Genomic DNA, 17,660 nt, shown 5'->3' with positions numbered 1-17,660 from the left:
CTTTTGAGTTTGAGATGTGACAGCAAAACTAGCATGAATTTCTTTTTCCTTCTTCATGACTATACAGATAAAAGATCTGTACTTCCCATAGATCTTAGCAATCTCAGCATGTGATTTTTTTCTTTCCTTATTAAGTTGAGATCTTTCACCTTTTCAATTAGAAGAGGCACTATACAGCTTCTCTTTGACATATTCAAATAGGCAGCATCATTAGGCTTGCTTGCACTTTGGGGCCGTTCCTGAGTAAAATAAGGGTTACTTGAACACAAGAACTGCAATAGTGTAACAGTCAGTTTAATAACTGAGAAGGCTACTGAGTGACTGACAGGCAGGGAGCTTGTACAGCATGGACATGTTGGACGAGGGGGTGATTCATATTCTGGGCAGGACAGAGCAGAATGGCATGGGATTTCATCACATTACTCAGAATGGCACACAATTTAAAATTTATAAATTGTTTATTTCTTGGAATTTTCCATTTAATATTTGTGGACCATGGTTGACTGCAAGTATCTGAAACCATAGAAAGCAAAACCACAGATAAAGGGGTATTATAAATTTTTGAGGAAAGTATAATACTTTCCAGGACACTGGGCAAATTTCTACTAATATTAAATTGGTTTGTCCCTAACTACTTAAAGGCACTGTTAAATATTTCTTCTGGGCTGCAACCCCAAGAATATATCATATTATTGAGACTCTAAGGGCTCTATGAACCAGGAAAGACTAGAAACCTCTGCTTTAGGAAATGGTGGAACCACAAGATGAAAAGAGGCTGGGTTCCAAAATTTCTGCATGTAGGAAAGCCACCTACCAATTAGAAACTCCCACATTGATTGGTATATGAGCCAAAAATAAATTTCCGTTGCCTTAACCCACTGAACTTTTAGAATTTGTCATGGTAGCTAGTGATGATTTAGAAAAACTATTAAAACAATTACTTATGGCCCAACATTTGGAATTTTGCAGCTTGAGTTCTGAAGCTGCTTACAAGGCATAACTTTGCCTTTTTGAGCTTTGAAACAACCTACAGGGTAAGCAGTCCCCTTGTCCCGATTGTACTGTTTGATAAATCATACCTCCTGTGCAGCTGATAAGCAATACCCCCTGTATTGAAACTGCTGGACTAAAAGCCTTTATTCTGTGAACTCAAACCCAAACTGGGACATTGATAAATGCTCAATCATATGTTACTCGTTGTTCTTGTCACTGAAAGTTCAGTCACCCCCACCAATTAGAAACGAATGATGTAAGTTTATAACCTTGTTTCCCTAGCAACATTGCTTTTAAAACTATGTTCTCCCCTCTTTCTCCCTCCCCTCTCCAAGGCTGTCTAATTCATACTGGGGGCTACATTCTCTGATTTGATAATCATATATGAATAAAACTCTTTTAGTTTCTTTTGGAATTCTTGTTAACACTAGCATTACCCTAACTAATACACAGAGTATGTAGGAATCTAGACCGGAGGCCAAGAGCTGCAGATGTCAACAGTGGATTCCTGTACACCACAATGAAGACCAGAAGAAAGAAGCTGCATTTCAGTGTGGCCACCACGCAGAGAGGATGATTCAGAGTCGGTGCCCTTGTCCAATACCAGGTTATTGCATAAGCCCCCTGAAACTGTGGTCAGCCTCAAGGAGCCTTGGCTGCGTAGTTCAGTTGGTTAGAGCATCATCCCCATATGCCAAGGTTGTGGGTTCTATCTGGCATATACAAGAGTCAACCAATGAGTGCATGAATAGGTGAACAACAACTCGATGTATTTTTTTCTCTTTCTCCCTCGATCTCTAAAAACCAATCAATAAATTAAAAAATAAAATAAAATAAACCAGTGGAGTCCAGACTCATGAAAAATTGGTACCAAAAATAGGATAATGTATGGTAAGCAGCCCCAAATCACACATGCCTACTATAGAAGTAATAAAAGCATTTCATAGTCGACACCTTCTTTTCTTCCTCTTAACTTTGGTATAGGATTGCCGCTCATTTCCTCTCTGGATATAGAAATGTATATATATATATATATGCCCTGCACAATTTAAAGAAACCAAGGTTCATCATCATCTAATGCAATGGTTCTCAACTGAGGATAATTTTGCCCTTTAGCAGAACATTTGGTAACATCTGAAGGCATTTTTAGTAGTCACAACTTGGGGTTAGAGGCCAGGGGATATATACGATAACCCCCCACAACAAAAAATTGTTTGGGCCAAAATGTCACAGTGCTGAGGCTGTGAAACCCTGGTTCAATTAATTTGTTTATATGTATAATTTGCTTCCCCCACTAGAATGCAAGCTCTGTGAGTGCAGGGAATTCACCTTGCTTCATCTTGTTTACTTCTCTATGCCTGGGACATGATAGTTAACAAATATTTGATGACTAAATAATTGATGAATTGTCTCGTAGTTCACATCAGGTGTCATAAAAACGATGGCATCTGGACACTTGGCTCTGGGACTGGAAAGGTTAGTAAGGTGGAGGGTGGTAGAGAGTAGCATGACTACAATATTAAGATTGAACAACTTTCTTCAATGCCCTAATGCAGGTCTTTCCCCAAGCTGGCACAACCAAATGTTCATTTTCCTTCACTTTTATTTTCTAACTTGAAGGAAATTGTGTAATTTTTACAATGTCCTCAATTCCTTCATTCACTGAATAATATTATTATCCAGGTACTATGATAGGTGCTGTCACTGAACAAAATTATGACTCAGGACTTGTATTTACAGTTTGCACAGAGATTTGCTATAATTGTTCTAACAACTTTTTTATTGAATTATTGGGATGACATAGGTTAATAAAATTATATAAGTCTCAGGTGTACAATTCTATAATACATTGTCTGTACACTGTATTGTGTGTTCACCACTCCAAGTCAAGTCTCTATTTATCCTCCCTTTACCTTCTCCTATCTCCCTTGACCCTCTTCTTTTCTGGTAATCACCATATAACTGTCTGTGTCTTTGAGTTCATTGTTTTCCTTTTCCCTCCCTCCCTCCCTCTTTCCTTCCTTCCTTCTTTCCTTCCTTCCTTCCTTCCTGCCTGCCTGCTTTTTTTTTTTTTTGCTTAATCCTGTCACCACTTTAGCCCAGCGACTACCCTCCCCATGACAGCTGTCAGTCTGTTCTCTATGAGTCTGTTGATATGGTGTTTGTTACTTTATTTTGTTCATTAGATCTAACAATTACAAATGCATTTCGCACTGTAGGAAAGGTGACTCCCCCTTCCCATCTCCCCTTACCACTTCAGTTTAGCTTGGAAGAAAGACCAAGAGAAGAGTGAGTGCCCAGGTCCTCAGTGTGTGATGGTGTGTGCGCCCTGGTTCCTCAATGTACCTTCAGCGTAGCTCTATTATAGCACTAATGACAACTTCCAAGTACATTTATATGATTTATATGGCTCTGCCCTTCTTGGCTGTGGTAAGGCATGCTATTATTGTCTTTATAAAACCTCTGGTACCTGGCCCACAAGGTGGGCTTAATAAATGTTTATTGAATGAATAAAATACCTTTGGTCTACTTCACAATGTCACCTAGGGCACTCTCTGCCAACTTCACAATGTCACCCAAGACATAGGTTTGCCTACTTCACAATGTCTCTTTCAACTGACTGCACAGAAATGGGGATTTCTCAGCCGGGTCTCAATCACTCTCCGTTGGTGGCTCCAGCCAATGAAGAGAAAAACAAAGGATCAAAAGTCACCAGTTGTAGCACGTGGATTTAGGTTAAACAGCCTGGGATGGAGGGGCTCTGATCCTTGCGGGACAAAGGCCAGGTAAAGACGTCTCCGGGACGGCAGAGAATCAGAGCTGCGTGTAGGCAGGGGCATGCTCTTCCCCATCGCTCGGGGTGCCTCACCTCCGCTGAGTGGAGTGGCTGGCCCTGCACACGGAGGCAAGTGGTGCTAAGTGAACTGATTTGTTCAAACCTAGGGCTGCAGAGTTGCCGGACGAGTGCAGAGAAAGTGGCGCGTAACGTCGGCAAGTCCCAGAAGTGCAGCTGAGGAGCTTCCCCGGCCCGGCCCACTGGGCGCTAGAGGGTCAGAAAGGACCCGCCTTTCCCAGACTGGGACACCACGGGGCGAAGGTTGTTCCCAGGGCCACGTGAGGCTTCCTCGCCATCAAAAGCCCCAAACCAGCAGAACTAATGAAAAAAGAAAGTTAAGGACGCTCCAACTCTGAGCCGCGGCGCCCCGCTGCCGGCCCACGAGCCGCTCTTTCAACAGCCGCCACCGCAGGCAGCCTGGTCCGGCCGAGCGGAGGTCGCGGCCGCAGAGCCATGTCCCGCCGCAGCCTGGACGGGCGCCTCCCCCGGCTGCCCGCGCCATCGACCCCGCCGTCGCCGTTGCTGCTGCTGCTGCTCCTGGCCGCCGCCGTGCCGCAGAGCCTGGCAGGTGAGCGGAGCGCGCCCGGGACAGACCCCTCGCCGCGCCAGTCGCCGCCCGGTGTCCAGCGGGTGTCCGGGTTCGGGGGCGAGGGGCGGGACGCAAGGAGCGCGTTTCTGCGGGCACTGACGGGGTTTCGTCCTGGCGCTCTGTGGCTCCGGGACGGTCCGCGAGAAGGGCATGGGTGTGCTCCGCGAACTTGCAAAGTATTGGCCAGAAATCTTGGCAGACAAATCGGTTCGTTCCTGCACGGCTTGGCTTGCTGAGCCCCGGCTGGTCTTCAAAGCGCCAGCCAAAGGACATCTAAATATATTTATTCACATCATAGGGAAGTATGATTCCAGGATGCCATTCCCTTACCCCGCCCCACACCTTTGTCAATGATTGGTTTAAAATGGGGGCCCTGGCCGGTTAGCTCAGTGGTAGAGCGTCGGCCTGGCGTGCGGGAGTCCCGGGTTCGATTCCCGGCCAGGGCACAGAGGAGAAGGGCCCATCTGCTTCTCCACCCCTCCCCCTCTCCTTCCTCTCTGTCTCCCTCTTCCCCTCCCGCAGCTGAGGCTCCATTGGAGCAAAATTGGCCCGGGTGCTGAGGATGGCTCCATGGCCTCTGCCTCAGGCGCTAGAATGGCTCTGGTTGCAACAGAGCTACGTCCCAGATGGGTAGAGCATTGCCCCCTGGTGGGAATGCCGGATGGATCCTGGTCAGGCGCATGCGAGAGTCTGCCTCCCTGTTTCCAACTTAAGAAAAATACAAACAAAAACAAACAAAAACAAAACAAAAAATAATAATAAAATGGGAAGAAGTGCAACTTGGTATTGTCAGCTTGTTAAAGGGGTTTCTGTTTTATCTTAAAACGCTCACTATAGGATCATCTAAATGAGATTATTATCCCCATTCTGCAGATGAGAATATTTGGGATTAAGAGAAATTTAGCATATGAAAGCAGAGCTAAAATGTTAAAATGCATTTACTTAACTACTTCCCTGAGAAAAACAGGTCTTAACCTTTACAAGTATTGACACTTCTCTGTATGTACCCTTTGCAAAAACCAAACGAACAACCAGAAAAATGACCTTGGATTTGTCACTTGCACTCCCAATGAGTAAAACCAACATTAACTAAAGAAATTTGAAAGACTTCAGAAGTAATATAAAGAGAGGATTCACTTTGTTTTATTTCATAATCCCTTTTCTGTGTTGACCTTGCATAAGAATAAGGTAGAGTTTGAGAGAGCCGTCCGTACCTTTCTCAAATGAGCGTACTGATTCTTCTTACATCACCTTCCATCCTATTTCAGGACCTTGGTTTTCACAGCTAGCCCACTTGTAACTATTAAAATTTTCCATTCTTTTAAGCTGCCCAGGCCTCCAGGCTCCAGATGCTGGATTTACCCACACATTCTTTCTTTCCCAGGACGATGGAGATGGCATTGACATCACCTTTTGGCCCCAGGGAAACTGTTCATTCACACACCTGAGACAAGATAGAGGCCCCAGATATAGAAAAGAGTTTTGTGTCTGGAATGCTGGCTGAAACTTTTCTCACTTTTCTGTTCTTTTAGATGATTGGGATTGTTTTAAATGTTTCTGTAGATGGGAGTTGGGGCAGCCTGAGGAGTGAGGAAGAGACTTTTCTGAAGATGAGACACTGTCTATTCTAGAAGCTATCACTTGGCAAGAAACTACTTTTATTGTTATTATTTTATAGAAAAAGGGGGAGTAAGAAGAGAGAGAGAGAGAAATCAGTTAGTTGTTCCTCTTATTTAGGCACTCATTGGTTGATTCTCCTATTGTGCCCTGACTGGGGATCAAACTGCAACCTTGGTGTGTCAGGATGACACTCTAAGAAACTGAGTTACCTGGCCAGTGCCTAGAAACTGCTTCTTAAACTGAGTTCCTCAAATGATAGATAACCTGACTCCATGCCAAGTGGGTTGGGAGTCAAGGCAGAGCATGAGATCATTTCTGCTACTAGCCATTCTGCCAACCTTACACCAGCAATCCAGAAAGACTTCAAACTATTATAGACTTTAGATGTGTAAGAAAATTGCTTTTATTTTTCCAGAAGAAAAGCTCCATATTTGTTTTTAGGATGTCTTGTATAATTTTTCTAAGCTGTTTGCATAGTGCAGTCAGGTTGTCACTAGGGAACGGATGGGTTCGAGGCCAAGAGACTTATAAGATGGCATAAACCTTGGTAAAACTGGTTCCAAATCTGGCTCTCACACTTGCATGGCTAGACTCCAGATATTGTACATTCTTTCTAGTGCTCCAGAGCTAATCGGGGATAAGGAAGTTGATTCACCCTGATAAACACAAAGTATGTTCACCAAAATGCTAGTTGTTAATCTTTAGCAGACTGGCTATTTGTGTAGCCTGCTCCAGGAAGGTTCTTGTACTCAGACTACATGGAATAGATAATATAGGGGTTCTCAGGATGGGGAGCTGATTCACCTGCCTCCCAGTAGGACTCGACACTTCAATCAACTCATTGGTGCTCCTTCCATGGACAGTGCTCACTATGACTCACCAGTGCCCAGTTGAGACTAACAGATTGTCCCTCTAGATAAGTAATACCTTTCCCTGGCTATCGGGGAGTTTACAGTTCTGGGAGTCTTTCATTCAGTCTTCTTACCATGACTTAGCTGACCTTTGGTTGAGACCAATCTTAAATGATCCTTTAACTCTGAGAGCATTCTTATTTACAAATTCACTTAAACTGGTTGCTCCATACGTCCACTCTATGGCTATTCTTCATTTTTTGAAATATAATGTTAGAGAGGTCGTATCAAATTCTGCAAACATACACTGGAACCAGAGTGCCTGTGTTTGAAACCCGATTCTAATACATACCGTGCAACGTTAAGTATATTATCTAATCTCTCTAAGCCTCAGTTTCTTCATCTGTAAAATAGATATTATGATACTATCTATCTCATAAAGTGTGAGGAACAGTGCCTGGCTATATATAGTAGGAGCTATACAGTCGTATCTCACGGTCTCACTGTATCGCAGATTTTTAAATTGTATATATCTAATTTTGTATTGCAGATTTTTCACTATATTGAGGGATTTTGCAGTATATAGGTATTTTTATATACTTATTATTTTAATTATTTTTGCGATAAAATAAGCATTTTCTAGCCTAAAAATTGAAGACAATATAGAAATATTAATTAAAACATATTATAAGAATATTAAATCAAAATAAAATACGTAGCGTACAGCAGATGAATAGACAAAGACTCACACATAGGGAAAACACATAGGAAGTGTAAGAAAGGTTCACAACAGTGTGGGAAAGGTTTATAAGAGTATGAGGAGGGCCTGACCTGTGGTGGCGCAGTGGATAAAGCGTCGACCTGGAAATGCTGAGGTTGCCGGTTCGAAACCCTGGGCTTGCCTGGTCAAGGCACATATGGGAGTTGATGCTTCCAGCTCCTCCCCACCTTCTCTCTCTGTCTCTCTCTCCTCTCTCTCTCCCTCTCTGTCTCTCTCTCTCCCTTTCTCTCTCCTCTCTAAAATGAATAAAATTAAAAAAAAATCACTGTTAAAAAAAAAAAAAAGAGTATGAGGAGGGTTTATAAAGCCTTAAAATACAGTATATATAAAGAATAAAATAAATATAAGGTGGCTATTTTGCGAATTTTCACCTATCATGGGATGTGGGGGAGTGTTCTGAAGCCTCACCCGCACCATGGACAAGGGATCGCTATATACAGTCTTATGCCGCATAATGACATTTTAGTCAGCTGCATATACAGTGGTGGTCCCATAAGGTTATTATAGAGCTGGAAAAGTCCTGCGCCTGCCTAGTGATATCGTAGTCATTGTAGCTCAGAGTGCAGCACGTCACACGGACTGTCGAGTTACAATTGCAGCAGAGTGACATGCTGTACAGGTTTATAGTCTGGGAGCTGTAGGGGTACCGAATTTGTCATCCCAAAACATATCTATTTGGCATAAGGATTATTTTATGTTGGTTAATTTAAGAAACAGCAGGCATGGGAGACATGTGAAAGCCAAAATGCCTTTTCTAAAAGGCATTTACATTTGTAAGGGAAATCTCCATTTGTATGGGTGCCTCCCCCACTGTACCAGCAAGAAGGGAATGACCTTACCTCTAGAAATTTTCATCAATACAGAAAGCAACAACTAAAGTCTGCACAACAACCTTACCTTTGTTTATTGTGCTTTTCCATAACTGAATTCCTCACCCCCAACATCTGTTGTCTTCAGTGGAAAATGGTATTTAAGGTGGTTGCTTCAGCCATTTTAGTGAATTACTCTGATTTTCCTGGATCTTTCCAATGTATACAGGAAGGATACATGTTATTTGACTTTTGTTTGATTTTCTCTTGTTAATCTGTCTTTTATTTCTGGGATGGCTCAGTCAAAGACCCAGAAGAACAGAAAAAATTATTTTTTCTCCTCTACAGGGTAATAGATGTATAGTAAGATATACCATCTAGGTTTCTGTGACTGAACTCTGAAATTCCACCAATGACCAAGTCACTTATTGACATATTTCTCAGTATGTATCTCCACTGTTCAGCTATGCATGACTGTAATTGAGTGGCAGTTGTTACTGGCCATTGAAGTTGCTTTCCTTTGAAAAGGCATCATGGATCTATTGATAAGGTTACAAGATTGTGGGTTCAAGGCAGTCTGTGGCATTTAGCCAATCAAAAGAGATGAACCAGACTGAGTATATAAGAGTGTCTTTAATTCAGAAATACGTACAGGTACCCTGGAAGGCAAGGGAGTCCTGTCCACAAAGTTGCCCCCCCCACTCTCCTGGTGCTGGCAGTTTTTATAAGGTTCAGGGGAAAAGAAATCAAAGTAAAAACCCCATGCAGTTAGTCAGTAACAATGTGCAGGAGGTGGGGGTTCAGCTGCAGAAACATTTCCTCTGCAAGTTCTTTTGATGTAGCACAGGCCTAATCAGCATGGTCCTATCTGGCGTCCTCTGTAAATCTTTAAGACACCTGGAGGCAGGTGTCTCCCAGTAACAGCCAGGACCTAGCACCTCTGGAAATTATCTGTGAAAAGACTCCCTGTTTTATGCCTGACCAGACAGTGGTGCAGTGGATAGAGTGTCGGACTAGGATGCGATAGACCCATGTTTGAAACCCTGAGGTCGCCAGCTTGAGCACGGGCTCATCCAGCTTGAGCACAGGCTCATCTGAGCAGGGGCTCACCAGCTGGAGTGTGGGGTCACTGGCTTGAGCATGGGATCATAGACATGACCTCATGATCGCTGGCTTGAGCCCAAGGTCACAGGCTTGAAGCCCAGCGTCACTGGCTTGAGCCCAAGGTTGCTGGCTTCAGCAAGGGGTCACTTGCTCTGCTGTAGCCCCCTGGTCAAGACACATATTGGAAAGCAAACAATGAACTAAGGAGATTAAGAAGCTGTGACAAAGAATTGATCCTTCTCATCTTCCTGCCTGTCTGTCCCTATCTGTCCCTCTTTCTGACTTTCTGTCTCTGTCACACACACACAAAAAGACTCCTTGTATTCTTAGGATACAAAGTAAATATTTAAGATTGGTGAACTAAATTTTTAATTAATTTATAGACCTTAACTTTTTACAGTAAATCCTGTGGCTAGGCTTTTACAAAAAACTATTGTGATTTAAACTACCCTAATTGTCAGGTCCCTCCCCAATGTAAACTTTTCCCGACATTCCTACAAAGGTAAACTTTTTACTACATTAGGAAGTAAAGGCCAGGAAGCCATTAAAAGAGACTAGCAAGCAGATTAACTATTTCCTAACCCTTACCTATTTCCTATTCATTACAACAGCAAGCAGATTAACTATTTCCTAACCCTTACCTATTTCCTATTCATTACAACAGCAAGCAGATTAACTATTTCCTAATCCTTACATATCTCCTATTCATTACAACAGCAAGCAGATTAACTATTTCCTAACCCTTACATATCACCTATTCATTACAACTAAAAGCTACTATTACTGAAGTCAAATTTTTCACTTTTGGGCTCCCCTATCAATTGCAGATGACCATCTGTGTGCTGTGATGTAATAACTTACACAATCAGGATTTTTCCTTAGTCACAGCCTAGAATTTTGGGGACTTTGGGGGTATACTCATTAAGCTGCTGTTTCAGAATACAGTAAGCAGTGTCCATGGTCACTTTTCTGGGTTATACCTGTCTGACTGAAATCACCTTAATTACTTTAATCATGGCTGCTTTAGAACTTCTCAACTCTTTTCTGTCTTTCTGAGCCTCACTAAGACTTCCTATTGCTCATCTCCACTGTCTTGATGTCTCAGACTAAAAGAAGTGCTCTCTATGAGCTCAAACATTTTCCTGTGCTCTCCCTATATCAGTTTGTTTATAAAAAAGTATACAAGATAAATTCCAAAACAACTTCTGGGAGAAGTGCCCATTCATTTTGATTATGAACCTGTTTCCTTGTCCTTCTGGAAATGTGAATCTGATAGCATAAATCAAAAACTTTCTCAAAAAGAAAATTAAAAAGAATCCTCCTTCAGTCTTTAGATCGAAGGAGAATATTTAAAAAAATTTTTTTCATGGTGATTACGTGTCATAATATATAAACTACGAATCATGTGATCTTCATCTTGGAACTTTGTTTGACATGCAGAATGGAAATTTTTGCTTTCATACTTATTTAGGCATTATTTTTACTTTTGTCACCTGTTATCTTTTGCATTGTTGGATTCCAAATTATAAAGCATTACCTATTGAGATAGCAAATGAGGTAGCAGCACCAATAATGGAATGAACCTCAAAAGGTTTATTTTGTTCAGTATTTTAAGGTTTTTAATGCATTTAAGCTTCATCTTTTTTTTTTAATGAGAAGATTCCAATTGCTCCTTGTTATATTTTGCAATCTTTTGAAAATTTAGCTTTAATATGTGGCTAGAAAATACATTAAGCTATTATGTAGTTTCTATGTTTTAGCGGCAAATGTAGACCTCGGTCCTTGAGTTTGACTAAGAAAGAATTCAGAGCCAAGAACTCTTGTGAAAAACAAAGTTTACTTAGAAAGTCACAGAGGTAGAAGTGAGCCAGCTGGGGTGTGTGGGCTCAGGAAACAAGTTACGGAGGCAAAACAAGATCCCTTGGAGTTTAGGAGAAAGGAAGCCAAGGTATGCACCTGAAAGAGGGTGGGGTAAAGGTTCAGGTCTGAGAGAGAGAGAGAGAGCACGAGAGAGCAAGAGAGGGAGAGCGTGTTTCAGAAAGAGGGAGAGAGAGCACTTGCAGGCTGGGTCCCTTGCCTTAAGGATTTTATATGTTTTTTAAAGGTGGGGACTTTGGAAGAGTTCTCAGAGGAGGATCTCAATAGAATATTCATCAGCTTTCTGGGTGTGTTCACGGTCAAGGCCCCTACTGATTGCTCAGTGTTAGAGAGGTCATTAATCATTGCAGCTGGTCCTGATGTGGGCCATGGCCTCACTTTGGTTTGCTGCTTTTCTGGGACTGGTGCTGATACATAACTGATGTCTAGATATTATCTCTAGTCTGACCAAAACTCCACCTCTGTGGCCAACAGACCCTGAGGTTTTGTTCCTAAGATTATTTGATGCTGTTCAGAACCCCATTGTCCTCAGGGCTTAATGCTTAAGAGAGTGACCATGCAAGGGAGAAGGAGGCAGGTAGGTGGGGTGGGGTGGGGCAGTTCGAATCAGCTGTCTCATTTTCCCCGTTCCACTTGCCAAGGAATTTTTCTAACTGCTTACTATCCTGCCTCATTTGTTCTGCTCCAATACAGGAACTTACTCAATGTGGTAAACAATGACACTAATAGAGGTAGTGAAATTATTAGGAAATTTTAGTCTAAAACTTGAAACTCTGTGTCTGACCAAACAACAGATACCATTTTCTGATGGGAAGTTTTGAAAGTCTCTTGATCGAAAAGCACAAGCTGGCTCTGAAATTGGTTCAGTTAGCCTTGCAAATGCAAGTACAATTCCAGCATAAGGTAGTATCAGATTATCCAAATCAGCATTTGCAAACCTAAGATACCAAAATTCTAATTCACAATTAGAAATCAAGAATTAATATACTACACTCTTGATACAAATTTGTCTCTGAGTGTGATCTTTGCAGCTAGTGTGAAAATTTGGGATTTAGGCACATACCTATTTTCGCTTCATAAGACACACCTGACCATAAGACACACCTATGGTTTTAAGGAGGGGAAAAAAAATATTCTGAACCCAAATGGTGTGTTAAAATATTTAATAAAATACCGTATTTTTCTCTTCATAAGACGCACAGGCATTTTCCCCTCCACTTTTTTGGGGGGGAAGTGCGTTCTATGGAGCGAAAAATATGGTAATCAACACAGAAGCTGTGTTAGGCCCAAGGAAGTTGATACAGTAAGATATGTGATACCTATACTGATTCTCAAGGACCTTAAAATTAAACTTATGTGAATAAATACATACAAATACACATAACTAAAGAGGAATTTAGATGCGGAGTGAGCTAAGAGAGCCAAATTAGGATGGGGCAAAGTTAACTTTCTTTTGGTAGGACATTTAGCAAGAACTCTGATTTAATCCAGTAGGGAAGAATAGGCTTGTTTCGAAAAGGAGAAGGAAACAAAGGGATCGTTCCAGTTTCAAGCAAATCTCCAGCATTTTTTTGCTTTGGTGTTTTGTTGCTTTAAAGCTGTTATATATATTATATATATTATATATATATAATATATATATGTTTAAAATATACTATATTTATTTTAAAAATAGAGGAAGGTAGAGAGAGAGAGAGAAACATTGATTGATTTGTTCCACTTATTCATTCATTGGTTGATTTTTTTCTGTTTGTTCTTGTTTTTCATTTGAGAGCATGTTTATTAAAGCTGCAAACAGTAAAACAAGGAAGGGCTGAGGACAGAAGAAGCAACAGGAGAGCCTGGGGGGTTGCTTTGGCTCTCTGAGAAATAAAAGTCGTAGTGACAGAGGTGAGCCAAGGTGGGGCTGCTGTTGGCTCACTGAAAAGTCAGAGAAAAGGGGGCCTTGGAGACAGGTTCAGGGACCCACACACAATTAAACTAGAGTCACGGATACATTACTATGCCGGGCACAGGGGCCCTAGAACGTGCAGTTGTAAGCAGAAGCAGTCCCTGCCTTCACAGAGCTTCACGTGAAGTGAGGTTAAGATTAGAATTAGGTAGTATTTTCCTACCTTTTTGTTATTATATTTTCTACAACATCTGCTTCCAATATGGAGTGTTTATTTTAAAATAAATAAATTATAATGATTTAAAAGCCATTAAAGGATTTAAGAATTTTTTTTTTTTTTAACAGAGACAGAGAGAGGGATAGACAGGGATAGACAGGAACAAAGAGAGATGAGAAGCATCAATCATCAGTTTTTCGTTGCGACACCTTAGTTGTTCATTGATTGCTTTCTCATATGTGCTTTGACAGCAGGCCTTCAGCAGACGGAATAACCCCTTGCTTGAGCCAGCGACCTTGGGTCCAAGCTGGTGAGCTTTGCTCAAACCAGATGAGCCCGCGCTCAAGCTGGCGACCTTGGGGTCTCGAACCTGGCTCCTCCACATCCCAGTCCGATGCTCTATCCACTGCGCCACCATCTGGTCAGGCGGATTTAAGAAAATTTAAAAAAATAGTGTGGTTCTGGGAAAACCAGAAAGAAATGATATGTAGAGAAAACATTGAGGAATGGCGAACATCAGTCAAGGGTGAGTTGAGAAATTCAGATTTTGGCTTAATTTTCAAAGCATCTGCTAAATTGGTCAGCCTGTTAGCAGAAAATTTTTATCATTAAATTCATGCATGCACATTGATGTCAAAAAGCATAGATTTGCAGAAGTGTATTATTTGTAGTCAGGAAATTAGGTAGTAGTGGTAACAATGAGAACACAAGCCCTTGATTGCTTAGATTGAGAGCAAGCCAAGTTTATGGCAAGAGGCTGCCAAAGTGCATTGTGAAAGGACAGGGAAAGGGAAGGTCAGGGTGCTGGATGAGAAATGACAACATAGCTAAAACCATGCTTTGTGGGTAGAAGTGAAAGAGAAGAGCCTGACCAGCTGGTGGCACAGTGGATAGCATCGGCCTGGGACACTGAGGACCCAGATTCGAAACCCTAAGGTCACTGGTTTGAGCATGGGCTCACCAACTTGAGCATAGGGTTGCTTGCTTGAACATGGGGTCATAGAAATGACCCCATGGTCCCTGACTCCTGACTTGAGCCCAAAGGTCACTGGTTTGCAGCCCAAGGTCACTGGCTTAAGCCTAAGGTGGCTGGCTTGAGCAAGGGGTCACTGGCTCAGTTGCAGCCCTCCCTCCCCCCCCATTAAGGCACATATGAGAAAGCAATCAATGAACAATTAAGCCACAACTATAAGTTGATGCTTCTCATCTCTCTCCCTTCCAGTCTGTCTGTCCCGGTCTATCCCTGTTTATCTCTCTCTCTCTCTCTCTCTCTCTCTCTCTCAAAAAAAAGAAAAAAAAAGGAACTGAAAGAAAAAAGACTGATTAGTCTACCTTCCTTTTCTTGCAGTTCCTCTTTGTGACACCACCCATGCTGTGGCCAGTTGTGGCTGTTGTTTATTCAGTCAGCCATGCTTTCTCATTTCCCGGTAATACTCACTGGAGAGGAAGGTCAAAGACAATCTGTGAGAAAGGCTTGGGAAGAGCTGAGGTATTTATGGTCCAAAAATTAATTCAAAAAGCATATTTATTTATTATATTTGAGAAAGGAAAAAGAAGTCTCTATAGATACAGCCCACAATTGTCAAATTGTGGCTGATATGTAGCTTTATTAACAATTCAATGATTCTTTGGCATCAGGAGTCTATTGCCAAAGTATTCTGCACCTACTTTTGATAATCAATGTCATTACCTCTACTTGACCATTTTAAAAGAAAGTCTACCATTGTGGTCATGATGCTCTAAGATTAAGATTTTACTTTTAACACTTATTTGATAGACAATCGTTGCATCAAAAAACCCAAAATGTTGAGTCAGTTTTGAATGTTGACAACAGATAACCTTATATATGTGTATAAATATTTAATCTGATTAAAATTTATAGTTTCTTTTTTTTTTAAATTTTTTTATTTTTCTGAAGTTGGAAACAGGGAGGCAGTCAGACTCCCGCATGCACCCGACGGGGATCCACCTGGCACGCCCACCAGGGGGCGATGCTCTGCCCATCTGGGGCGTCACTCTGTTGCAACCAGAGCCATTCTAGCGCCTGAGGCAGAGGCCACAGAGCCATCCTCAGCGTCCAGGCCAACTTTGCTCCAATGGAGCCTTGGCTGCAGGAGGGGAAGAGAGAGACAGAGAGGAAGAAGAGGGGGAGGGGTGGAGAAGCAGATGGGTGCTTCTCCTGTGTGCCCTGGCTGGGAATCGAACCCAAGAGTCCTGAACGCCAGGCCAACTCTCTATTCACTGAGCCAACTGGCCAGGGCCTGTAGTTTAACTACTAAAAATTCAGTATGTCCAAAACTATACTTATATCTCTTCTGTGAACTATTCCCCACCTGCTCCCTTTATCAGTAAATGACACAACATTCATTTGCTGAGTCTCCGCCTAGCCCTGAGAGTCATTCTGGCCTCCTCCCACCTCTGATGACCTGAATGTGAAGTTTGTCTTTACTAAGCAGCGGTGCAGTAGTTTCGTAGGCAGAGAAGTGAATGTATTATATACCATTTCCTTTCTCCACTTCTTTTATATGTTCTCTTTTCCCAAGTCTCTCTTCCTTTCATATATATCTATTGAGTATCTGTTATGGACCACTAATGGTTGAAGAAGCAGTTTGGGGCCAGGAGTTCACAGAGTAGGAGCCCGGGCAGACACGTAAGTTATGGTACAAAGTGATAAGACCTATAGAAGATGCATATACAAAGTACATAGAGCTTATAGAGCAAGTCAGCCCCTTCGGGGTTCAAGTGCTGTCTTCTGAGGCTTAAATAGCAATTTTGAGATCACTAGGTGGTTAACAAGAGAGAAACTCTCAGGCAGAGGAAACAGCATATGCAAAGTCAGAAGTGCTGGACCCACCCACGGCAGGTTGGAGAGGGGTGTGTAATGATTCCAGATCACAAAGGGCATGGGGTGAGGATACAGCTGGATGAGGAGTACAATCCAGGTGATGAAGACAGAGGGTCTAAGCAGAAGTTTATTTCTAGGAAAAGGAAGACACTGAAGATTTTTGGTAGTCAAGTAAACAAATTAGTCTTATATTTTAGAAAGGTCACTTTGGCAGAGCATGAAGGATGGACCTTGAAATGGTGTCTTTAAAGATAAGGTTAGTTGTGATATCTAAAGTAGCATAGAGACACAGAGCTAAAGACTGGTGGGAGAGACACTCAGAAAGTTTGGTTAAACATGGGTTATGCAGGAGACCGTGGAGTCCTGCATGGACTCGGGTTTCAGGCTGAAAAATCACAGAGACCACCGAAGACGGAGGATGGGTTGGGAGAGAGTATAGGTTTTGTTTTAAATATTTTGAATTTCTAGTACCTATGGACTCATCCAGATGGTTTTTACCAAGTGTGCTGTTTAGTGTACAAACAGGCAAAGGAGGAGGAGATTCAGAAGAGTGTTGTCCCAGACTCAAGAGAAGAAAGAGTTTTAAGAATAAGTGGTCACTAGAGTCTAACATTTTTTTTTACCTTGTTATAAAGTACCACACCCCAGATTCTGAAAGGCACTGTACCACACTTCATCGAGTTCATGTAGAGACACCCAATCCAGATGAATTTTGAAGAGTTTTATTACAGGAGGAAATTTTAATATGCCAGCCACATGGCATCTGCAGGCCCAAATCGTGCAGTCCCAAAAATAATTCAGGGGCTGCTTATATACACTTGATCACACACAGGCGGAGGAGAGCATGACATCATAGCATGAGCTGACAACATTTGTTTAGGGCAGGGGTAGTCAACCTTTTTATACTTACCGCCCACTTTTGTATCTCTGTTAGTACTAAAGTTTTCTAACCACCCACCGGTTCCATCGTAATGGTGATTTATAACGTAGGGAAGTAACTTCACTTTATAAATTTATAAAGCAGAGTTACAGCAAGTTAAAGCATATAATAATCATTTACCAAGTACTTTATGTCGAATTTTTGCTAAGTTTGGCAGAATAAATCTTTATAAAACAACTTACTATAGTTAAATCTATCTTTTTATTTATACTTTGGTTGCTCCGCTACCGCCTACCATGAAAGCTGGAACGCCCACTAGTGGGCGGTAAGGACCAGGTTGACTACCACTGGTTTAGGAGATACACA

The 17,660-nt window shown here is 42.0% G+C and overlaps 1 protein-coding gene across 1 annotated transcript in view; it reads left to right on the top strand.

The window, feature by feature from the left end:
- Window positions 1–3,611: 3,611 nt before the first annotated feature.
- The window catches only part of PLBD1 (phospholipase B domain containing 1), a 72,599-nt gene continuing 58,550 nt past the window's right edge, over window positions 3,612–17,660 (top strand). The window contains exon 1 of the mRNA XM_066264532.1: window positions 3,612–4,397. Within this exon, the coding sequence (XP_066120629.1) occupies window positions 4,283–4,397 (115 nt within the window). The 5' untranslated portion in view covers window positions 3,612–4,282. The remainder of the gene's footprint in view (window positions 4,398–17,660) is intronic.

This window comes from Saccopteryx bilineata, chromosome 1 (assembly GCF_036850765.1).
Source record: "Saccopteryx bilineata isolate mSacBil1 chromosome 1, mSacBil1_pri_phased_curated, whole genome shotgun sequence".
Classification (NCBI taxonomy): Eukaryota; Metazoa; Chordata; class Mammalia; order Chiroptera; family Emballonuridae; genus Saccopteryx; species Saccopteryx bilineata.
This window is presented reverse-complemented; position numbering and strand designations above follow the sequence as displayed.